The sequence below is a fragment of the Vidua chalybeata genome, chromosome 16, assembly GCF_026979565.1.
Source record: "Vidua chalybeata isolate OUT-0048 chromosome 16, bVidCha1 merged haplotype, whole genome shotgun sequence".
Taxonomy (NCBI): domain Eukaryota; kingdom Metazoa; phylum Chordata; class Aves; order Passeriformes; family Viduidae; genus Vidua; species Vidua chalybeata.
This window is the reverse complement of record NC_071545.1, coordinates 10,794,299-10,820,141: the sequence shown is the minus strand read 5'-3', so window position 1 is coordinate 10,820,141 and position 25,843 is coordinate 10,794,299. Positions and strand designations below refer to the sequence as shown.

Genomic DNA, 25,843 nt, shown 5'->3' with positions numbered 1-25,843 from the left:
TAATGAATTCAGATTAAAGTAGAAATTGTTGCTGTGACTCCAACATGCATGGCCTTTCATGTTAGATTACTGAATTTCATTCCAACTTTATTACTTCAGTCATCAAAAGCATCCTCTGTGCAATCCATCCGAACACAGCATCTCCTCCTGTCAGGACTGGGCCTCGAAATATCCTTAATAAAATGACCCCCGGGTTTGTTCTTCCACTTCCAATATCAACTGCTGTTAATCTACCTTAAATTATTGCCTTAAACACATTATGGTTCTTCTTCCTAATCAACTTTCCCATTTTACCCAGCAGCTTGCCTCTTAGCCCTGAACCTGCTTGCTTAAAGAATTGATTGATTTATTTTCTGTAGAATCTCAGTTATCAAATAAAGGGAGAGAGCAGATATTCCAGTGTGCCTCATTTTCCAATTACCCCTCTGACTTTCATTATTTCTGGCTTAAAAATTTGTTTTCAAACCTTGCATGGTCGAGGTTGGACTAATGGTGAATCTACAGCTGCCCAGGTTACCTTGAGATGACATCGATATACAGACATCAAAGATGATGAACAAAGTGCCTTTTAATGCAGGCTTTTCTCAGTTGATTAAAAAAAGGTCAGACATTTGTGCTGCACTCCTGATTTCACATCAGGAAAAAGATACCTTCCCGAGCCTTTCACAATGAGAATTTCAGATTGTGGCATGTCTGACAAATGTAGTTTTCAACTGCATGAAAATTAACAGCTAGGCTGTGTCCCCCTTGGAATACAGAGTATTTTTTAGAAATCTCTATTTCTAATTAAAACAAATGAAACTGAAAGTGGTTTATGCTTTTCTATTTTTTCCCCCAGCAGGTCACTGAGTCACTACTTCTCTTAAAATCTCTTCCAAAACTTTCCTCATTATTTCCTCATAATTTTGTATGCTGTGAAACAATTACCATATAAAATATTTTGGCATATAAATGAGTTCACCATATAAAATATATATGGTATTGCATTAAGAATTCATAGTTGGATCTTCACAGCAGCTTTTAGAACTCAATTTTTAAGGGATTTTTTGGCACCACTTCAAAGAGAAAATGACATTAAATGTAAATATTCTGAATATTGTAATTGTTTTCACCATTCACTGAAAGCCCCTTTTAGAGCATCCTCAGAGGGGTAAATAGTTTGCAAGAAACAAAATCTCCCTGTTCTGGACACAAATTCTGTTCAAAGGAGACAGCAGTCCTTTTGCTGAACATTTCAAGGTTGTGCTTAACTAATTGAGCCTATTTTGGCATCGTATTTTTCCTGAACAGGACTATTCTGAAATTATCAGTTCTTCTGAAAAGCCATAAATGTGGATTTTTGGCTTCTAATTTTAAAAATCTTGGCTATAAGTTTTATATAGTGATTCTGTCTGTCGAGAGAACACTTAGCCTCATATCTCATCTGGATTTAGAAGACAGAGTACAAAGACATTTTGTCTTTTGCTTGTCGGTTTATTATTTTTCATGTTCCAATTTTGCTACAGCTGAAAATGGCTTTTCCTTTCTTTGCAAGCTAACAAATAAATCCTTAAGAGTGCAGCCATTCTGCCATTCCTTGAATTACTAAGAACATTAATAAAATTCAGTGAAATACAAAGTGTTCATATTAATGAGAGTTCAGAGGCTTCTAAAATATTCAGAGCAATAATATTTCATGGATTATGTTGGAGTACTTCTGTAGAGGTCAACTGTGATATGATCACTGGAACCTGTGGCTGTGCTGTAGCCTTAGGAAAGCTGTGTGAAAATAAACCACATGGCTTTGATGGACCAAAGCAGCCAGCAGGAAATAAGGGCAGAGCCATCCACTCACTGCTGAACACTGATGGCATGAGAGAGGCCATTAAAACAAATAATATAAATGAGCCTGAGCTGGCTATAAGACCTTCAAGGTGATTAATGCCTGTGGTGACAAGTTGGAGGCATAGGAGGAGATTAAAGATTAAGTTAAAGGTAAGAGTGCTAACAGGCCTTTTCCTGCCCAGCGCTTCTAATTGCTCTTCCTTCCTGCAAACCCAGTGGCCAGCACTGTCTGTGCAGCACCACATTCCTTTTGTGGGACTTGTCAGGCTGGTAGATAAATGAAATACTTCTTTTCAAACACTTTCTTCTGTCTTTTCTTCGTTGTTTTTTTAAAAAAAATTGTTATTTCCTCCTATTTTTCCTTTTTTTCTATATTCTTTTTAGCTCTGTCAGCCCTTCAGAAGCCAAGCTGTTGCTGTTGGCTTTGGGCAGTGTCCAGCACGGGGACTTTAGGTGTAGGTTGGTCCAGACCAGCCTCCAGCTGCCCAAACTGCTGCAGTGGGCAGAGAAGGGGCCACCAGGAAGACTAGGCAAGGACTGCAGATTTCTCTTACTTGATTTTCCAAAACAATTGTTCAAAGAACAAGAAAAACCCCGAGTATCAAAGAGCCCAATCCCCTGACCCGCTAAGACTCAGTTGTAGTATGTCTACTGCCTTATTTGCAGGAGGTTTTAACACTTGACCTGAAAAGTCAACAAAAGAATCACCATCTCCCATCTTAATAAATTAAGTTCTATCTTCTCTAATCACTTCCTACAAACACACAAAGTCATCTGTTTCCTTTTGGCTTAGATCTCGTATAATGTTTGGAGGAAGAAGGTCTACTTTTGTCAGCACCCCTGTTAAATTTATTTGCTTTTCTAGTTCAAGGAAAAAGCCTATAACTCTAAAAGTCATCCAATGCTCTTATTTATTTATTTTTCTCAGTTTGATTGATACATCTTTGTTCTGAGCTTATACAAAATTGACCACAACTCCAGTAAAAGTGCCTCTTGTTAAAACACTTGCAGAATATCCACGTGTTCCCCTCCTGTGCTTGTCCTGTGTGGGGAGAAACTTGACCTTTGGTGGAGGTACAATGAATTCAGAAGAGCTCCATCAGAAATCTTTCTGGCTGATAAGTCCAGAGCTTGATAATTATTCAGACTGCTTTGCTGCATGTAACTCTGCTTCTTGAGTTACAAGCAAGGGTTCTCAAGCTGAGATGGAAATAGGGCAGTTAGATTGACTTCCCTTTGTGGCTTTTCTTTCACCCGGCTCAGTGGGCAAAGGAGTCACTTGGAGAAGCAGAAATGTCACCCTAAGGTATCACCAGTGCAAACATACACAAACAGATGCCTCTTAGCACTGTTTCATAATTGTTCATTGGTTCTCCCTGGAATAATTAGGAGAACAAGCTGTAAAAGATGAAGTTGATGATCGTTTGTGTAAATATCAGTATGAATGCTTGTGTCTATGAATGTGTATATATACGTATATATTTATTTATTTCATGTTTCATGGGCCACCAAGATTTATTGTCCTTTGTAGTAAATATTGACCTTGGATTTATCTCAGTCAATGTTTACCTCTTAAGCCAATAAATCTTGAGGTTCACCTTAACAGAAGTCAATATCTGCTTAGTGTTCAGCTCCATCATTAATATAAATATTTTAGTGACCTTTGCATGTATTAGTCTATTTTTTAAAGTCAACCTAGTGTTACCAATCCCATAGCACATCAGTAGTTTATTTTTCAGTTGCTTATTCCTGGTAAGATTTTTATAATTTCTGATATTCCTGTTGAGGTGTTGCAGACAGTATTTTTTGAGGAGAATCTCAGGAATGTGAGTGCAAGTTGCTGTTTCCAGTGGGGAGGGATGAGTCCACAGCAGCCCTGTATATCTGTGTGGTTCATCACGTATTTACCTACTACCAGGGTCCAAGCATTGCTTTGATTGCTGCTTCTTTTCTGGGAGTTTTTCAAGACATTCTTTGTATGAGCAAATCTTTCTGAGATCAAGTGTTTGCTTTTCTGTATCTGTCACTGAGTTTAGGGTTAACAGGGACCTTTAGACCACCTAGTCTGACCTTTTATCTCCTGCCATCTTTATCTCCTCCATTTAAGAAGCACTTTTTGCCGCCTTCCACCTCCCCTTTCTTTTGACCCTCACCGAGTGAAATCTCTCTGCAGTGTCCTTATTAAAGTTTTCCTTTTTAATTGCATGTGATTGGGTGTGCTAACATCTCAGTCTCGATTCACACTGAAGCGTCCCAAAGGAGCGTTGCTCTCAATCTCTCTGGGCTGCCGTCCTGCAGCACATGCAGGCATTGCCCTTTCATGCCTGGAGATTTAGGCAGGAACATTGCATATAAATGTTACCTCGAGCCATTCAGGCGTGGCTGGGGTCCCTCTTGATGTCCTCCCCCTAAAAGTGAGATTCAAAGTGGCATCTAAATGCTTATGACCTCTTCCCACCTCCTCTGGCCACAGGAACAGGTAAAGAAAGCTATGATTTAGCCCATGAGTTGTGAAATCCTCTCTTTAAAATAAAGCTGTCTGAAGGCTCCAGGGCAGTTACTTAATTCAGGCACCAAGCTCAAGATTCTCCTCGTTATTATTGTTACTGCACCACAAAGCACACATAGAATACTCGTGATTACAAACCACTTCACCAGCACAGATAAGAGAGATGCTCATCCCAGAACATTCTCACCCCCAGTCCCTGATTCTACCACCCCCTTTTCATTAAATTACTCCTTTTATTCCAACTTAGAGTGCTGAATGTTCACGTAGATAAAAGCTTGCAGGGTTAAACCCTTTGTGAGCCTATAGAAAACGTTCTGTGCATGTGGAGAGGTTTTTATTATTTGTTATAAAGGTGCTGCTGCAGTAAATGGTTTAAAAACATTGTGCTATGGAGAGTTCTGATCCCTGTCACATGAAACAGCATAAATGTCAGACCAGGGATTTATATGAATATTTCTTGAAGAGAAGCAAAGACAAGGAATTAGTTGTTCTCTTGTCCTATTTATTCCCTTTAATTGGATTTATTTTTAAGGGGGCTTTAGTATAAAAATTTCTGCTTCATTTCTTTATTGTATATTGGAATTTCATATCAACAGAGATAAAGCCTGATTGCCCTACATTAAAAAAAAATCTATTTAAACCAGTGGAGGTATGTTCCTTCAACAGCAAAATAATTTTTCTTTTAAACTACTTTTTAAACCTAACCTAAATCAGTTCTCAGGCAGAGTATTTTAAGGTGCTGGTGTTGGAGCAGTTCACAGCAGCAAACAGGGCCAGGATTCAAGATTCAGAGCAATTGTAGCTGCTGATACCTCAGGTCCTCGAGAGGGATGTGTGTGCTACAGGCCAGAGCGTAGCTGGGCTGTGCAGGAGACCTGACAGAGCAAGTACAGCACTGGGCTGGTTTTGGGTGCATGCCTCCAAGTCAGACTGAGGAGCTGCTCACTGTTGTCAACCTTTGATTCATAGAGTTGTGTAAATGGGCAAAAAATTCCTTTCTGTCATGCCAGAGGCCAAATTAAACAGAAACCTCTAGACTGGGAGGGTTATTTAGTTGGGAGGAAGCAACATGAGTCGTGTGATAATGTACTCCTGAAGGTTTTTGGGTTTTTTTCGCAATTTGTTTCAGAGCTGGGTATGTCCTGGTTTATTTAATGCCATAAAATATCATTCTTTCTGCTGAGAAATTGCTTCAAAACTATACCAGCATGAAATCAAACATGGAATTAGCAGAGCCAAGCAAAGTTGTTTGAAGGTTTGGACTAAGAGTGACCACAAATGTCTGGGTTAATACTGACCCACCAGCCTGCCCAGCGAATTCTTCATGTCCCCTTTCAACCAGGCATTTAAAAAATGTACTGCAGATATGCAGGAAGGCATATATTGCTTTTTCTCCTCTCCCATCCCAGCTATGCTAATGAAAGCCCAGCATAGCTGAGGTTTCCAGATCTGCTATCACTGTGCAGAGATGAAAGTAGGCTCGTGCATGTTACATTGCAGAATTGAACACTGGGCACTCGTGATTTTTGTAATGTTTGCAGCAGACTGGAGAATAAAGAGGTGAGTGCAGAGTCTGCTGGGCAGGATTTAAAAACACACTGAACTGCTGGGGAAAGGGTGCTGGGAGGCTGGAAGGAGCAGGTGTTGCTGCCAGGGATATTGCTGGGACACTTCAAGATGCCTTTGATGTACATTGCAGTGGTTAGTGAAGACTTGGAAAGAAAATTGCTAAGAAAGATGGAATGAAGCAATGTAACAGCGTCTGAATTTATTTCCATAGGTATGAGGAAAGCGTGCCCTTAGGTCTGTGTTTGGGCATCTACAGATTTAAGCTTTTCATGCTTAAAAAGCTCCCTTTCCTTCGGAGCCCTGCAAACACAGACCACTTAAGAAAACATGCATGTTTCTTCTGATCTAATCAATCTCTATTTTCTTCTTCTTTGAATTATAGTGGAGCTGTAAAAAATGGAACTGCTTAATTGCGATAGTTCACTAAGAACTCCTACAAAAGAAGTATTTGTTGTCTGGGGAAATTTTATCTCCAGTTCGTTTTATTGTAGAAGATTCTATCTCGGAAATGCTGTGAATCAGAGATGAAGGGGAGTAATGATGAACTTCAGGAAAACACAAGGAAAATGTGTGGGTGTATGAGTTTGCACATGTCTGTAAGCTATAATAGATATGCAAATAGAAAAGCAAGTGCTTGTGGACATGTGGTTTTGCATTAGATGTGAATTTTATTCATCAGCTCTTTAAAACTAGATTTACACACTTTTAAAAAACCATTCTGACTCATTCCAGAGAACCTTTATCAGCTATTTTCTAATGATTTCATTTACCGATCCAATTATAAACGAAATTGAGCCCTATCTGCTAACACAGGTTAAAATGTTTTTATTATAGGCAGCTGTTTGATATCTGCAGGTGTGGGAGCACACAACAGAGATGGAAATTAATTAAGCAAGATGTGGGAGATGGCTGCAGCCGAGTGCTCTGAGCTTGTCAGCCAGGGGAGACACGTGTCAAACACTCCGTGATTAGTTGCAGGACACGTTCCTGTCTCGCAGCAGGCACTGCTCAGGGACTCAGAGCTACAGCTCTGCAGAGCTTGGCTTTGCTCTCTCACTGCTCCCGAGCTGTTCCAGTGGCCCCACATATTGATATTATCAGAATAACCCAAGGAATTTCCTGATGTACTAAATTATTGTACATAAACAAACCCCCTCTCACTGCACTTGTATTGAGCACCTTGTCCTTCTTTAGTGTTGTGTTATTCTTTAACATCTTTAGCATCCTTGCAGTATTCTGATTTTTGTGTTAATGACAAGGACCACCAGGTGTGGAAGTGTAAAGATTTTAGCCTAATACCTAATAGCTCTTATCTATTTTTGTGCTGATACAGTTGCCAGGCAGAGGTGCTGTCTTGTGGCACTCAAGGCTCACAAGCTATAGTCATAAAAATAGTGTGTAGGAGCAGTAAGTACATAATTTGAAGGAACAATTGTAATTATTGAATACAATTTTATTTTCCTATATTTATAGAAAACTGTTAAAAGTGATTCCTTCAGAAAATGGGGGTAAAAAGTAAGTTGATAAATATCATGTTCGTGTCCAAGTTTCACAACCACAACAGTTTGTGTGTAACCGTGTTCTGGATAGAAAAATTGGGTGAATTATTAGAATAAAACTTTCTCTGGCAACAAGTTTCTAATCATGGGGATGCAAGAAAATGTAAATGTATGTATATATATTTATTTATTTATTTATATATATAAACTTCATTTTCATGAAAGAATGCCCTAAGTATTAAAGGAAAAAGCTATTACTATTGGGGGGGAAGATGTTCCTCTTCACTGCAAAATGTGAACTGTAAGGTAATGTGCATAGCATGGTTTTGTTCATATTTACTTATGTACGTGTGAAATATGATTTTTTCTAGTTTCTTATTGAAAATAAAGTCCTATATCCCTATACAGGGATATCCTCAGGGATATGTGTTCCACGTGCCTGTGTTGAGGGACATCTCCACCATCATCTACTCCAAGAGGTCACAGAATAGTGCATTTCCAATTGCAGCCCTCTGGCAGCTCTTGAAATCTCCGCGTGCTCTGTTACATTTTCAGATCCCTTCAGCTGTAGTACCCATGAGCTTGGGCCACAGTGATCACCTCTATCAGTGCCACTTGCCAAGGGCTTCCTCAGCTGCATTACCTGGTTCCTGAAGCCAGGATGAGGAGTGCACAGTGGCTCTCCAGCTTCATTGGGATAGTCCAGAAGAGGGAGCTTGAAATTAAAGAGTGAAGGGATTTAAAAGTACCAGAAGGAAATAAATTGTTCAAATATGGGGACTTTGTTGTGGTTGCCCTTTATCACTGGTGGAATTTGCTTCATATTCACAACAACAGAGCCTTGTTTTGGGGGGTGATGGTTATTCTTGTGGTGGTGTGTTTCAGTCCAACCGGCAGCAATTTTCTTTCAGTAAGTTAAAACACTTATTTGTTCAAGTATTAAGTTGAAATACTTATTTTTTCAGCATGGTATCATCCATTGCTTTTCCAGATTTTTTGAGAAAGTAATTAATTGTGGGGAAAATGAAAAATCATGAACTTGTGTGGGACTTAAAGGCCCATTCTTGTGTTTAGTCAGCTCAAATACTCCAATCTCATTTCAGTGACACCAGGCATGAATTTGGCCCACATGGTCTGAAGTTCATGGTTTGTTGTTATGCTGAGCCTTTCCCTGGGTCACTTCTACTATGCCCATGCATACAAATAACACCTTTGAATTTGTTACAGTGCCCTTTTCTGCTTCAAATAATGATGCATTTGGGACTTCTCTAGATAAAAGTTTCAGCAGAGTGTGCTTGCAGCAGTGCTGGGTTTTTATAGTGCATAATCTCCATAAATGTATCTGTCTTTGCATTAGATCCAGTACCTGCAGGCCAAGGAAAGAGTTCCTAAGCACTGTACTGTACCTACTAAACCAGAAAGAAGCCTGTGCAGTTTACTATTTGTGTTTCTCTATACCTGTATATATATACTTGTACATTTTATCAACTAGAAAGTGTATTTTATTGACCCAAGCTCCTCTGGACTTTTGTTTTTGCTTGTTTGTTTTCCTTTTGTCATTTAAATCCATCCCTCATCTTGAATCCTAGTTCCAAGATGAAAATCTTGAGAATGCTCACACAAGAAAACAAGAGAACAAATGTGATTATATTCAACTGAAATCAACAATGCCTTCTTTTGATTTTAGCTTTTCACTAAGAAATGTTCTTTTGAAGTAATTTCATCATGAGAAGTGGTTCCTCTGCAGTTATCACAGTAGGACAATTAGACAGTTTCAAAACTTTTGAAGCATTTTAAATGGGGAAATGACATCAGCCATTTTCGACAGAATATTCAGTTTCAGCAAACTTTTTTTCCCCCGAGAAAAATCATGTTGCCCAATTCCTCCTCAAGGCCTCCTGGTATGCACAGACTTTGTTGGTGAGCAGTGGTATTAGTGATGGGAAGTTGGGACCCAGCCTCTTTGCAATTATTCACGCAGAAGGGCAGATATCCCTCCACCAGTGCACAGGGAGCATATTTTCCGTGCATTATGCGTGGGATTTGCTCCAGCTGGCCTCTGACTCACGCTCCCCTGCCTCCCCCGTGTCTGCGGCCGGGGCCGGGACCACCTCATCCCTCCCACTGGGAGCAGCTCCGTGCCAAGCCCGGGCTCCCGGCAGGTGGACAGACAGACATCCCTGCTCCCAGCTCCTGCTCCCAGCCAGGCTGCGCAGAGCTGGCTGCTCTCACCCAGAGCCTTGCCCAGCTTGGAAACAATCCCCTTCCCTGGGCCTCTCTTCAGGGTCTGACCACCCTCATCGGGATTTTTTTCCCCCCTCTTGATCAGGTGGTAATTTCCTCTGTTCCCATTTGTGCCTGTTGTCTTAACAGCAATGAGATCTCCCTGATCCTCTTTTCAGAAGAGACCAAACACAGTTCTCCCCCTTCTCTTCATCTGCTCCAAGCCCTGGGCCATTTTGATGGCCACTGTGGACTTGCTCCAGTTTGTCAGTGTCTTTCTGGTATGGGGGAGCCCAAAACTGGCCATGGTACTCCAGGCTGTCCAAGAGGGAGAAAATAAATCCCTTCAACCTGCTGGCTACAGTCCTGGAGATACAGCCCAGCCTGCAGTTGTTCTTGAACTGCAGATTATTGAAACCTATGGATCTGGTCTACTGTGAAAGGCTCTGGGGAGCTGGGGCTGCTCAAAGGGGTGTCCTGTGCCTTTGGGCACCAGGTGGGATGGAGCTGAACTTCAGCACTGTGCAACATTCCTCCAGCACCCTGTGCCTGCTCTGCCACAGGGCTTCTTGGGCAGCTGAGGATGGGGCTGCTGAAGGAGCCATGGGTCTTCCCTCAGCTGTGGGAAAGGTTAGGGGAAGCTGATAGCAAGAAGGGGACCTGAGTTATATTTCCACCAAGCCCTGCCTCTCGGACAGGTGTGGTACAAGCAAGGCTTGGCAGTGAGACGTCAATGAAGTGATGCTTCGAGGGATGGGTGAGAGGAAAAGCAGGGTGTGGGATTGGGCCCTGTCCTTGAGCCACAGTGTTTGTTCCCTTTTTTACCTCTTCTTGCACTAGTCCATGGCAGACAGCTTTCCAGATGAAGATCCCTGCAGAAGCTCTCTCTGGAAGCTGCTGTTAACATGTGGAAGATGAAGTGACCCATTGGCACATAGATGTACAGGGCCTGTAAAATGAACTGATGCTCTGCCCATAAAGCTGTACTCTGTTCATTGGGAGTAATAATTAATGAACCTATAAAGGGACTTTATAAAACAGTAAAAATGGAAATACTTCACAGAAATAGAAGATGATAAATTTTTATTTCTTTCTGCTTCATGTGTCTGTTAGTTATGTGGACCTGTGACTTAATACATGTTATGGAATTAGACATGGACTTTAGTGTTAACCTGCCATTCACAATGTCCTCTCATGTCCAATTTTTATTATCATTATGGTAAAATCAATGCATGTCTTAATTGTAATAATAGCTAATCATCAGCCATTTAAATGAAGTAATTAAATATTCTAAATTGTTAATAACTTTGGATGCTGCTATAATTAATTTGTTGCTGCCCTAACAGGGAAAGAAATTAACAGAAGCAGATGGGTAATGTTTTTGTTAAGGCTTCAGTACTGACTCTTTCTTAGGTACGTGCCTGCCACACCACATATTTGATTATAGCAATTGTAACCTCAGGGCAGTTAATTTTAAATACCTCTAAAAAGGAATTCTTTTATTTTACCTGGCTGCAATGCTTTTATTCTCAGTAGTCAGTAAATCATAGTAATGACTCCTGGTGGTTCCAGTATTGTACTTTAGCAAGGACTTGCAGCATTCCTAGGAACAAGGAGTATGGATTGGAGCCTTGTACTTACACATAGCAGAGACCCTTGCAAATTATTCAGTGGTAAAGTACTGTGTTTATTCCCTCACTGTACAGATGTTTATTGAAGCCAGTCTGGTTTAAATTTTGTGCTCTTCATCCTTATAGAGTAGGAGGAACTGTTGTTAGAACAATTGCTAGAAAGATGTTGTCTTTTCAGGAAATGAATCACAAGAAAATCTCAGAAGTACATAAGAAGACCCCATACAGCCCCACCTCCTACCCCCCTGATTTTGAAATCTTAAAATAGTACCCTGATAGTACCCAAAGCTACAGCTAAAGGGAGGTGGAGTTACTATCAACTCTGTTTACTAAACCTTAAAGGTATGTAAGTAGGAAAAGTTTAAAATACTTGAATCTTGCTCCTAGGGCAGCCTCATTCCGAGAAAATGTTGCGTGTCTTTTGTTGAATTATGCCAGAACAGCTCCATATCTTTTAAAGCTCTCCTCAACAACACAGGGCTGGCTTTGTTTTGCTAGAGACATAGCAAAAGAAGGAAAAACTGCATAGCACAAACATTGAAAGCTTTCTGAGGCTGCCTGCACAATGAAATTGTTCTGATTGAACTCTTGACAAATTATAACCTGCAGGTACAGTGAGGATTTTCCATTTTTGCCTAACACGTATACATTTTGTCTCTTCCATTTTTCCTTCCCTGCAATGCATTCAGCACAGCAAGGGCTGGAAAGAAATCTGATTGTGAAACTGATAAATTGTCTTACATAGTTTCCCTATTTTGGCCATTGCCATGGTCTGGTTCTGAAAGTGCTTGGAATTCTCTTTCTCTCGTTTTGTTTTAACAAGCTTCTTCTCAGTTGCCTATTGCCAGTGCTATATTACCCACAGAGCACATCATTTTTTTTTTTCTATCCCCTATTCTACGTCGACTCCAAGAGGCCTCGGTGTAAAAGCAGATGAGATGATTTATTTTTATCACTCACTTTTTCTCGTGAGAAAGAGAACCCCTTGGCCCTGCCTTCTTCACTGGCTTCCTCTTAGCACAGGCATTTGCTTCTTGGCAAATGGGGTCCATAAAATGCTACTGAATGCAACCAGCAATGTATTTCATTATATTTACTCTGCAATCACCGTGATAGATCCTTTTCTGGTCGAAATAGGTGCAGTCTCACTGGTTTGAGGGCAGTTTGCTTTCTTGGCATCAGGAGGGAATTGGCTCAACCTGGCCAGGTTGCCAGGAGTCATCAGAGATGCCAGAGAGCAGAGGATCAGCCCCTGTGATTCCAGATCTGATTGCAGTTGTTTGCAATTCCATGTACACTCATGGAAGACACTTTATGTGTTAAAACTTGCTGCAAGCCTTTGATATCTTTGACCTTTTAAAAAAAGTCTTCTAAATTTTGATATTCCCTAAGCAGACAGCTGGTATTTTTTGATTGAATAGATAGAGATTTCATGTCTAAACGCATTTCTTGGTTTCACTTTGCTGGATTAATTCACTGCTCCTTGTATGTTCTCTGCTGCTCACAATCTTTTCTTGTGATTTGTTTTTGAGTGATACTATCAAAAGGTTGCAAAGAATTAAAGGGGCAGAAATGTCCCTGGAAAACCTTACTGGTGTCCTGCTCGTGTCTCCCTTTGGATCTAAACATGGATATTTGGGTACATACAGTCCCACCTGCAGCTACACACAAATTTCCCCCTGATACCTTCTGATTGGAACAAATACTTGGCTCCCAAGAGCCACGAGCACCAGATATAGATCCTCTGGGAGGAGGTGGGGAAGGCTTAAAAAAATGGCAAAGCCTGTCAAAATCTTTGGCTGTGGAGAGGGTGGAAAAGGTCCCTCCAAATGCTGATGCTGAGCCCAGGACACGCTGGGTGCAGCGCAGCTCTCTTGGTTGCAGCCTCATGAAACAACAGCTTAAAACACCAGGACTGGTGCCCTACTTTCTTCATCTGCCACCTGAGTAAGTCATCTGGAAAGAGGGCAAATGATACGTGGTCAACAAAATAAAGAAATCCCTCTGAGCAGTTCTCCTTTACAGCACAATCATAAAATTCCTGGCAGAAAATCAAACCATTTCCATATCAGTTGAGCACACAGCATTGCGAGCACGGTCAGTGTCAACAGTGCAGGGCCAGGAGACAGAGGCTGCTGTGTTCTTGGTGCTGCAGCTCAGACAGAAGATGAAATCATGGTAGTTCAACATTTGGAGACTTAACTACTGATTTTCTGGCTTTCTGTTTGTGCTAGAATAAAACTTGCTTGTGCTTGAAAAAATAAATTTGGTTGTTAGGAATGTGTCTGCATGTGTTTGGCCATAATTATTTAAAAAAAACCTTCAAACACTAGAAAACACCTACTTTTGCAGAGCTGTAGTTACAGTCTCTGCTTGGTGGTGGGATGGTTGCAGCACTGTGTTTGTAAGGGCTGTTTTTTGCTGTAATGACCAGAGAATGATTTTGGATGTCTTATAAACAAGTGCGTGGTACAGGGAAAAACAGCAGACCATATTTTTGGCCTTGGCTGTATTGTTTATGCCTTTAGCAAGCACCACTTACTCAACTTATTCAGTATTTAAAGCTTGTTTTCTCTGCATGGTACAGGCCCAGGAACACATGGCTTGAACTAAATATGCCAGCATCAGACCTTTATTGGGGGGATGGAAAATAGGTCTGGTTCTTTGCAGTTTCAGATATGACTTGGTTCAGGAACAAATACTTCAGATTTTTGAAGTATTTTGGTATATTGATCCTTGTGACATTTTTGTGTTTATTTCAGACACTGAAGATAGAGGGAATAAAAATTTCCAAACCCATTCTACACTTAGTCTGAACTGATTCAAAAGCCAGATTTCCTACAGGGATCTTCAGCACTTGGTATTTAAGAGGTGATAATTTCCAGAAGGGTGGTTTTCTTTGGTGCCATTCTGAAGGCCCAGTTCTTGGCTGAGAAACTTTGGGGCAGCCTGCTGATCCATATCATTGGAGATCTGAGTGTGTTTAATGAATCTCAAATTGAGCATCCAAAAGCAGAAACACTTCAACTCATTAATTGCTGTGAGTGATCCTGGCCTGACAATATCAATTAAAAGCAGTAATTATCCAACAGAAAAGGAACACGGTAGTGTGTTTTCAGTGACAGTTGTGATATTACTGATTGCTTACATTTATATTAAAGACATGCCCTGGTTTCACTTTGGAGTTGTAAATCAACATCACCATAACTTTGGGTGTGTTGCATGTCTCTCTGTTCAGATGTACTTCAGAATAATTTTTGATGACATGTCCTTCAAAGGTCTCTTTAAAAATCCATGTCTTGGCCTAATAAGATTAAGACTTCACTGAAATAAGATTAAGATTTTACCCCATCACATATGGGGGTACTAGAATATTTACACTAATATTCTGCTACACAGCAGAGTATTGGGGTAAATCTGCTGTTGCTGCTAATAGACTTTGGGTGCATTACACTGTCAAATTAAACTTTTAGTCTGTGAGTTTCAAAGAAGTTTTTTTTTTTTCTGATAAAATTAAAAGGTGATGTAGAAATAAAATGTGGAACATTTTGGAGAAGGGTGCAGTGCTATACATAATTTATTGGGCACTGTTTGTACAGTCAATTGTTAAGTTATAAATAAAATAGAGGATTAACACAAGGATGAAAGGGTGAAACTGCAGGTAGTTATCTCCTCTGTATTTCTATGAAAAAAAAGGAACTTTCCAAGATTGCTCAAACAGCACATTTTGGTTTGGTTATTGATATTCACTGTTTTGTACCTATTTTTGGATGTATCACATTGGAGACTTTGTGTCTCACAGAGTGCCTTTTCCTCAGTAAATGTTCTGCAGGCTGCAGAACTGTTCTCAGAGCTCGGCGAGGAGCCCCAAGGTGAAACCAGAGGGAGGCAAACGAGCCTCTGTCACACTGAATTCCCAGTCCCAGAGCTGCTGGAGAGCAACTGGACTTCCCTCATGGACACAAAGTCCCTTGGGGCTGTTCCAGCTTGGCACCCACCTGTGTGGCTGTTTCCCCATCCCGCTGGAACCTCAGCCCCCAGTTCCAGCTGGAGCATTGGCACAGGGACCAGCTCCAGAGATCTGTCTGTACCAGGCAGATGGTTTCTGCCAGCAGAGAAATCCCTTGAAGTGGAGAAATGCTGAACCTAAGTAAGATCACAAAAATGAGCTTAGTGGATTTAAGAATAAGATCCACAGGCTTTTCAAAATAATTTGTTGTAGGTCTTTGCGTTGGTGCTCAGAATGAGGTGAGGAAGAAGTTTCTCCTGGATGCCTCAGAGCAGGCTTTGTATCCATGGTGGAGGTGTTTCCTGAGTGTGAATAGGAACAGCACGGAGTGGGCCTGATGAAAACAACAGGAGTAAAATATATCATTTTGTTATATATAGGCCATGGGCTGAGCATCCCTTGCAGGTGCTGCAGGAGGTGCCTGGTTTGAAATCTCCCAGTTCTCCTACTGGGAGTGGTGCTGACGCAGAGCTGTGATCCTGAGCAAAAACATTCAGACTGATGAAGAGGAAAGACATGAGCAATTTGAACTTAGGAGTGAAACATTTCCTAGAACTGAGCCTGAATAAAGTCTGGAACAGTTGAACAGGAAATAAGCTAATAATGGGATTTTACAATATGCATTTCCCATATAAGGCATTGAAATGTAGCATAGGTTTCACAGATTTGGTGGCTGATCTTCTGCCTGTTTTGATGAAGATCTTAGGTTTCTTCCCTGTTTGTGTAGTTGTGTGTGTGAGGTCCTTTCTCCACTCCAGGCTGAAGTGTTTCATCTCACCACTGGTCCCTGGATGGGCCATTCTAGGCCAGACCAGGGAAGAGAGCAGTTAACAATCCCCTCTTGCTGCCTTTTGTTTTTTGTTGGGGAGCTATTTCCTTTAGCCCTTGAGGCTGATGCATAGGAAGGGGAAGAGAGGTGGGGAGTGCCCGTCTTGATGTGGTTCATGCTTCTGAAAATAAGTTCCCCAAAATCTGATGTGGGGAAAGGAAGCCCTGGCTCCACCGAGCCTGCTGTCTCCCTCAATAAACAAAGGACTGGCTTTGGGCACGTTGCCCGAAGTGTTGGTGCAGGGTGTGTTCCCATCCCCACTGCTCTGCCTGGCCTTTTAAGGCGATGTGACAGCGAGCTGGAGACATGGAAAGGTGTGTAATTCAGCCGTGATTAATGAGCACGAGGCTCTTCTGCAGCTTCCCTCTTTCTGTAGCATCGCTTGGATTCCTTCTCACAAGTAACTCGCTGAGATTTTCAGAGTTTGGCTTCTTCTGCACTGTCAGTGCAATCTCCTGCCAGCTCGTATGCTGCATTAATTTAGAGCCAACTACCTTTCCAAATGTGCTCTGTACTGTGGAACAGGTTTTGCTTGTAAATGCAAGGCCAGATGTTCAGAAGAGGAGAGCTCCTGTTTGGGCATCTGGCAGTCACTGCTGGGCCACAAACCCATCACAGCTGAAAATCAGAAATCTCTCTGCTTAGACAACACAGTGCTCAGGCTGGCCAGTTTGTGCACTGCTGTAAGTGGTGTCTTTCTCCATATAGTCCAGGAGCTCTTTCAAAACAACACACACCAAGTCATGGTCTCAGTTTTAAACCACAGCTGGTGCCTAACAAGTTATTTTGATTTCTTGCCGAGCAGGGGTTCACTTTCCAGTTATAGCTAATGTTTTCCTTTCCTTTTTCTGCAAAATCCGTTAACAAAGGCTAAAGAAACAATGAAGGTAGGTCTACTGGCTAGATAAGAAATAGGTCTGATTTATTAAGAAATGTTTCTTTTTTTTTTTCCAGTGACATATTCGATGCCATGTTCCCTGTCACACACATCGCAGGAGAAACAGTCATACAACAGGGTAATTCCTCCTGTCATTTTTCCTCCTGTGTGTTTGCTAGGGTCCTGTAATTCACATCTCTCCATTTGAGATTTCACCCTCTTTGCTCCATGGGAAGATTAACCATATTCCAAAGGCCTCCATGTGTGCAGCTATATGATAAGTTCATGGATGTAAGTCTCTGCTACACATGCAGAGAACCTCAATCTGGTGGATCTCCAGGGTTTCAAAGTGCTACAGTTAAATGTAGATAAACAGCACTTCAAATTAAAATGCTCTTTCCTTAACTGAAGATAGTCAGGAAGTAAACCCCAGATCAGGATGCCTAAGGGTGGCACAGGCAAGCTGAGAGTAATTAGAGATGGAAAATATTTTTATGGTTGTTGGGAATATTCAACACCTCATTGTGCTGTATCACAGTTATCACACTTGGCAACTTACCTGCATGCCTGCAGCACGTCGTGGAGGACTTCATTACCCTCAGGCTATATTAAAATCTCTTGAGTGTTTACCCTGAATGAAGTATTGAATCAATCAAAAGAGGTAAATTAATTCAATTGAAAGGTATTAATAGCAAGAAATCATAGCAATACTTTGATTTATTTTAAGGCAAATTAAGGCAAATTTTAAGGCAAATTTATTTGAAGGCAAATAAGCAAGGATGTTTCAGAAAATTAATCTCTCTGTAACTAATCTGGTGTACAAACCTGTGCAAATATGTACAAGATTAAATAGAGGGACAGGAAGTTATTGAATATCTTTGCAGACCTTCAGGAAACAATCACCTTTTGTATTTTGCTTCCAGGTGATGAGGGAGACAACTTCTATGTGATTGACCAAGGCGAGGTGGATGTAAGTATGCTCTTGCAGTATAATATTTATTTTGAAGCTACAGAATAAAACTGTGTGCTTTGGCAGAGAGCTTGAGCCAGCCACGTGCTGCGGGTCTGTCTCCTTTCTTCTTGAACTAGATTCCACAGGATTGGTTTCATTACTTTGCTTTTGTTGTGTTAAGTTATTTGTTCATAGTTTTAAATTTGGCATGTGTTACATCCTAGCTTATTTGTCCATTCCAAGCAGGAAATCAAAACCAAGCAAATGACATTATCTTCAGAGCCCTAACCACACCTGGAGGTGTGCAGTGTTTGGCAGAGCAGGCCACCATGCTGGAATGCACCTGAGGGTTCAGATCAACCATAACGAAAATATTTTCTTTAATCGGTTAGCTTAGCTCATGTGTTGTTTGTTTTTGTTTTGCTTTTTTTTTTTTTTTCCCAGAAATTGAGATACAGCTTCAGGCAGTGAGTTTCATCTTAGAAACCTTAATTTGCTTTTAAAATTAGGTCGAAATATAAGAACAATGCAGCATATTAATAAAGCAAGGATTACTATAAGTGTAAAGTGATCTGTCAGACCACAAAATGTTTACAGGAGTATGCAGTGGTTTAATCAGCAAGTCTTTGAAAAGAAGCTTCTTTCTCAACCTGCCTTCCAAATCATAAACTATTCCCCTCCTATCATTTCTCCCCTGTATGAAACTCACTCTTTTGCAGTTTTGCTGCAAGCATGTATCCAAAGGAATTGGGTAGGACAGACTTTCTCATTAGCAACTTTACCCTTCAGATACCCACATGAGTTTGGTTTGGCATATTTAAAGAAGAAGGTGATTTATTTTAAATCCAGGCAGGAGGCACAGAGTTATTTTAGTGAAAGTTATTTTCTTTTAGCACTCTGTTTGTGTCAGGAGACCATCTAATTGGTATTGTTGGGAATTGAGAAACCTCACATGCTGCCTCTGCCTCTGGAAGTTGCTCCTCAGGAAATCCGTCTGACTCACTGTTCCTATCAGACAACCCTCTCAACAGCAAACACTGCCACATCCACAGGGCCAGAAAATAAAAGGGCAATATTTATAGAACAGTGTTAAAATTTAGTTTTAAAATAATTGGCTTGGGACCGATAGGGAGCTAAATGAGTTCACTGGCTTTGAATCAGACCCGCAAACACGCAAATGCACATGTTGAAGTTATAGATTAATCCTCTTTAAAAATAATTTGTCCTCTCTCAACACCTTTAGGAAAGCTTTCTTCGGTGTTCAGCTCAGGGATGGTGAGGGACTGAATGGCATCGGAAAACATTTTGCAAACCCCTTGCAATTACTTGCAAAAGAATTAATATTCTACATGCACATACTGGTCTTAAAGAACAGTCACAAGGTAGGGTTTCACTGAGCAGATTGTAACTTTGATTTCATGAGCATTATCATTCCCTACTCCCCTAAAATCAGCCTGTAGCTGCAAGGACTAATTAAAATGGACATATCCACCACAATGTCACCCTAACACTTACCAGAGACATGTACAGACATCACCTGTGGGACAAATACTTCCTAACAAGACATAAAAATGTAATTTGGACTGTGCTTGTCCAGAGACCAGCACAGCTTCTGACCATCTGTGTCTGACCAAACCCTCTTGTGACCAGCTCTCACACTGCCCCACCTCAGCACCCCCTAAGCTGCCTCCTGATGCACCTTTCCACTGCTCTCCTCATCTTGCTCAGCATGGTTCTTTCTCCTTCCTAAGCTTTTCCTAAAACTTCATCCAAAACACCCCCTGAATTCCAGTGCAAGGTGCTGTGCAAGGCAGGAGGCGTCTGCTCATGCAGGAGCCACAGGCTGGAAGTTGCCTGCCTTAACTGGAAAGCTGCAGGGAGGTGAGCCCAGACTAGGGAGATGAGCCCAGCTTAGGGAGGTGATCCCAGCTTCCCCCTCAGAGCAAAGTCTGTTCCAGGGCAGCAGGGCAGGGTGAGCTGCTCCTGTGTAGGGCAGCAGCTCCCAGAGCCCCGGGCGGGCACCGTCACCCCGTCCGTGGTGCTCCCCAGAAGAGTTCTGCCGCTCTCTGGGCAGAGCTGCTGAAATCCTTGCTGTCTGAGGAAACCCCAGGGCACTAGTAAGCGAGCTGCTGTTCATTTAAGCCTTGCCAGATACTTTTTTGGCGTGCTTCCATGCTTCTCCAAGAAAGAAAAGTGACTTGGAGTGGAGACAATTGACCCTGAGACTCAGAGCCTCGAGCCATTTTCTGCCTGGTTCAGCTGGTGTTGGCACGTGCACAGAGGCTTTAACCCCTGGCCAGGGTCTCTGCTGCCATTCCCTGATCTGCTTGGGAGTGGCAGGAATACCAGGAGTGGTGGATTCAAGGAGCAGTTTACTCTGGAATCATCGTGACTGATAAGCTCCCAGGTTTTCCATACGCAGACATAAAGGAGGTCGCAAGTGTCATCATAAAATCCCTACTCATGGAAGAAAGTCATGACAAAATGGAAAAAAAAGCCCAATAAAGTCTATCAACCAAGCAACCAAAACCAAACAGAAACCACCAACAAAGTGAAAATAACAAAATCAATGTGTGTTGTTTTGAGTTTAAAAAGCTGCAGCATGTAAAAGTAATTTTTGTTTGAGTTTTGGCACAGGCACCCCACAGACTAAGTAAGAACTTTCTAAAATTTTCCCTTACAAAATAATCTGAGTCAAATTAGAAGCACCATAAAATATTTTTTTAATATAATAGCACTTCAGTCTCAACTCTTACATTTTCTTAGAGTATAAACAAGCCATGTTGGCACAGAATAAAATACCTGCACATTTTCTTCTGTGGGCCAAGGGAAGGGCACAAATTTTCGTAGGTGAAAGAAGGATTTTACAATGAGGAAGAGGTAGGCCATGGAAAACATGAGGTTTTTCTCTCTTCTACTAGGTACACTTTCACCAAAGCTGGCATTATTATATTATCAGAGTTTTCCTCCTTAGCACATCAGGGTTGAGGAGAATTTTATCTCATGGCTGTCCCTGCAGATGGGTACAGGGCACACAAGGTAGATGATGGCAGAAACTTTGAAGTCTGAGAGGTCACTTGTCTACTGGAAGCTTTCCTGCTCAGACAAGTGGGAGCATGTGCCAAAAAGGAGCTGGCAGAACTTAAATTATAGTTTCCAGTAAAGATGTTGAAAGTACCTGCTAAAATATGACTTGCAAAAATCTCTAATCCATATTTCTAAGTATAAAGTGACTTCCTGTTTGTTATTTTAATCTCATAACCTCACATTTTTTTACTTCAAAAAGCACCATAGACTGCCCTTTTCAAACAGATGTATTTTTTTTTTAGACCCAGCAACTTCCTATTCTATTTAATGTCACAGCAACTTTCTCTACAGGCGTTCTCAGGTTTTCTTCTTGTAAGACAACAGCAGCCAAGCTGTTGTATGGTGAAAATCAAAATGAAAACTTTTCAGTGTTTTTTTCTTTAATTTCTGTATTTACTGTATAAATCTCTATGTGAAGGTATACATGAATACTGTGGACAATAGATTATTTCTTGATTGTAGGTCAAATCTTCCTGGAGCCCTTATTTGTATATACAAACTGTCTAACTTGTGTATACAAAGATGAAAATTACACAGTGTTTTATGTGAGAATACTGATAGATTTTAAAACCAGTTATATTTAATGGTTAGATTCTGTAGATTGCCTCTAGTTTAAATTCTTCCATTATCAATGATTTTTCTAATATTGGAAGGTTGCCTTTTGAAATTTGAAGCAGAACATTTTAAAGTTTGGAGTTTTTCAACTTGAACTTTTAAGGATTCTTAAGGCAATCTCCAAGTTCATATGTTCAAATTCAAACTTACAAATAATACACTGTCTTTGAGAAATCTACCCACATTAAAATACCCTTCATGTCTAAGGCTTGTTCATTTTTCCAAGAATAAATAAAACTCATCTTCATTTTTGGAGAACAAATATTAAGGCTTGACAAGACACAAAGCACACAAATTATTACAAACAGATACGAGGGAGAGAATTTAAGACAAGAATTACCATGCCTGGAACAAATTAGATTGTCTACATAGATCAGAAAGTGGCAGCACAAAAAAAAATTAAAAATGCTATAAGTTAAATTGAAATCAGCAATACAAGATTAAAGGAAAGATAAATTCACTCCAGTGAAGCTCAGAGATAGATATTCCTATCCTGCCTTGAAGGTAAAATGCTCATGGCAAGGTTCCTTTCTGCATCTCCAGAGAAAGAACACAAAGGTGAGTGAGGCCCAGATTTATTCCTGTGCCACTGAATGTTGTATGACTCTGCAACTTCTCCCACAGTTACTGCCCTTGGATATCACAGCCCATTTGCCTCCTAAAAAGATAATAAAATGAACCAAATTGTGTGATCCTCAAGCCCCCAGAAATTGCAGTGTTCATATTAGATGATGGAAACCAATAGAAACCTAAAGTACTTTTGCTCTGTGAAAAGTAGATGGTCCTGATGGCTTGGTCATATTTGGGCATCTGCACTTCTACTTTTCCTCTTCAGCTGCATGAAAGAAGGTTCCAGCTGTTATGGATCTGTGACTGGCAGGTCAAGTGACAATTAGGAATAATTCATTTATGTACTCACCACTTTGGTGAGAGTTCACAAATGCCTAAAACTGGCTCAGCCAAAACCTCAGCCCAGCATTTTTTAGGACAAATAGGGAGATCATCTGAGCTGCTGCCATATAAAATCGACTTTCATAAGCTGTTCTGAGCCTAAAATAGCTCTGCTTCCCACACCTTACAAACAGAACTTCTTTCCTTTCCAAATCTATTTTAAAGGGATTTATAGTGGAGCTGAACTCTGTTAAAGGGCAGGATGGCTTTGTAGTGTGCCATCAATGCACTTTAACTTCATCACAAACACAGAAGTTGAGTGTTGGCTTAGGCCTTTGCAGAAAATGAAGTCCAATGGTTTTGCTTCTAGCAAACAACTTATTCTCTAACTGTTTTCTTTTTCAGAGACTGATATTCAAAATGACATTTTATTGGGGGAGTGAGTGCTGGGCCCAATGACTGTCAGATCAGTGATTTGGTTTCACCTCAGAGCACTTTAAACCTGACACCCTTAGGGTGGAGGAATGACCATTTGCATAAACTGTTTAAGGCGAGATGTCAAACATGTTTTGTACAGTCTTGTCAAGTAAGACAGCAAAATGAAAGGAGTCTTAGAGCAGTTCAGTAGCAGCCTCTCTAAATAACGACTGTGCAACATGAAATGTCCATCCTTCACTTGCTCAGTCTTGAGTTTTACCAGCATAATTCCCCTCTCTGGGCTGCAGTCACATCCTGCACACTGCTTTAACAAGAAATGTCACCATGTTGCTTAAAAAATATGTGTTGGAATAAGTTTCTTTTCCTACTTATAATTCAGACCCTTCTACAGTAACAAAATCTGTGTTGTTCAACAGAAGAGCATGTACTCTACACATACACATGTATTTTTGGTGTGCTGAAAAGAGTCAAGGGTACCATGTCAGTTGACATTCAGGATGTGATCCAAAACCCATTGGAATTTAGATTTTCCCCACCATCCCTGAGACTTTTTACTGAGAACACATGGATTACTGTAGTGTAGCAAACCCCGTGACCCCATCCAGTGAAATTCCCACAGAAGGAGGGTGTCTCTACAGTTAAATATGCATCTGGGCAATTTTGCAATGAACCAGTAGAGTTTAGAAATGTTCATGCATTCTCACTATGTTACAAGCCTTTCAGAATCCTCATTTTATTCAACCATTTCTCCTGCTTGTCTCACAAAAAAAAAAAAAAAAAAAAAAAAGGAAACCACAGAATTACCTGCTCGTTTCTCCAGGAAACTGCTTGGGTTTGCCTGGCTTTTTTAAAACTTCTTTTTTTGCTTTCATTTTTTCATCATGAGGAGAATCAAAAGTAGATTCAATGTTCTGTGAGATTTTCTTTCTGTGGTGAGTGTGAAAGTTTGAAAGGGAAGGCTGTTGCTGTTCTCTTGTGTGATATTCTCCTGGGTGACATTCATCCTGTCATGGTGATGAAATGAAGCTTTAGCTTTTGTGACTTCAGCTTTTTCTTGGCAGTCTGCAACCACCTGCCTGTTTGGGATTATTTTTACCCTTTATTTTTAAGCCCCTTGATCCTCAGATGTTCCAGGAGCACCAGGAGCCACCACATTGCCTGGAGTTCAGCTGCTCCTTTTCAGCTGATACCCAAGAGGTCTCTTGATCACCTGAACTGCTTCGTGGCCTCATCCATCTCCTACTGAACCAGCATTTCACTGGCCTCAGTAGGAGCTGGAGCAAATCTTAATTGAATATTGTGAAGATAAATTGGGATGGATTCCAGCTGTATTTTGTATTATGCCTTTTCATCATAAAATGAAGATGGAATTAAAATTATTACTGACAGGTTGTTGAGTTTTGACCCCAGTTCATTTATTTTGGTCACCATCTTTTCTCATGCCCAGCTTGAGCACAGCTCTAATTCATGCATTTTTAAAAAACTGCTGGTTTATTACTCACTAATTGGTGTCAGGTTATGGACTTTGCAATACTTTTCTGCTTAAGATGAGAATACCTGCCCCTTTTTTTTCATATTATTTTTCTTCACAGAACTTCCAAGCCAATGAAATGAATACTGGTTGATTTCTGCTGTTACTGATCTGTAACAGGTTGGGGTATATTCTGCCCTGAGTAAATGCACCCAGTCTTTCCTGCCCTCCAAACTCATGGGCACAGTGACAGAATTGAAAGGGTTTATTGTGCAGTTTATAGCAAGCTGCAGAATGCACGGCCCACAGCAGCCTTTGCATGCACTCCTATGGCTCATGAGCAGCATTGTTCATGAATAAATAGTGAGGAAAAAGCTGCCCAGCAGAAAACACCTGCATGAGTCCCCTTCCTCCAGGGAAGATGTCACATAGCACTCAAGTACAGGAATTCTTCTCAAATTGAACATCATCCAGGAAAAACATGGCAATAGTGGCATCAATCCCCAACCATGTTCCAAGAGGATATAGTACCTAATTAGGATGTGGGTCAAACTCTGCTTCCTGAGTTCTCTAGAGTTGATGTTAAAGGGTCATTCTGCTTAGAGCTTCTCAAGTCCAAAGCCGTTAGTCATCTTCACTAAGGGACATCTGTATAGTTACATTTAAATGGGTTTTGGAGGCACTAGGCTTAGGGAAGAAAAAGAAAAATGTTCCTTTTCAAAAGATATTTCCTTGTTTTGACTGTTTTTCATTTCATGGCCATGGCACATTTCAGTAATCCTCATTACACATATCAACAAACCTCCTTCCTTTCAAGTCTGGCAGTGTTAATAAAAAGCCAAAGTTGTGACAGTTCTGCTTGTTGACTGCCTGAGCCTTGAACACAAGGGGAAAAACATGATGCCAGCTAACCATGGGAGCTGAAAACCCAGAGAGTAAATAAAGTCATTGTACTGAAGCAAGACAACTTGAAATTCTGTCCACAGAGCAGGTTGCTCCCCTCTTTGGGGACCAACTGTCGGAAGTGTCACGCTCTTGTTTTCCTTCTGTGTCCCCAACACTGACAATTAGAAAGGAAATTGCTAACAGCCTTTTGGATAACTGGCAGTTAGGAGGAGAACTCCAACTAAGTGCCTAAACTGCTTTTGCTTCTTTTGTCTTGTGCTGTGGTAGGTTTATGTCAACGGGGAGTGGGTGACCAGCATCGGGGAAGGAGGCAGCTTCGGGGAGCTGGCGCTGATCTACGGAACCCCCCGGGCTGCCACCGTCAAGGCCAAGACTGACCTGAAGCTCTGGGGCATCGACAGAGACAGCTACAGACGCATCTTGATGGTGAGTTCATGGGGAAGGGCTTCCTTGTGGAGTTGGTATTTTTCACTTTGTTTTGCAGGTCTGTGCTCAGAGTACTCTGGTGCTTCC

At 41.1% G+C, this 25,843-nt stretch overlaps 1 protein-coding gene across 2 annotated transcripts in view; it reads left to right on the top strand.

The window, feature by feature from the left end:
• Nucleotides 1–25,843, top strand: part of PRKAR1B (protein kinase cAMP-dependent type I regulatory subunit beta) — a 92,833-nt gene that overhangs the window by 35,401 nt on the left and 31,589 nt on the right. For both annotated transcript variants that reach the window (XM_053957833.1, XM_053957832.1), the window contains exons 5-7: nt 17,048–17,109; nt 17,894–17,940; nt 25,598–25,756. In XM_053957833.1, the coding sequence (XP_053813808.1) occupies nt 17,048–17,109; nt 17,894–17,940; nt 25,598–25,756 (268 nt within the window). The remainder of the gene's footprint in view (nt 1–17,047; nt 17,110–17,893; nt 17,941–25,597; nt 25,757–25,843) is intronic.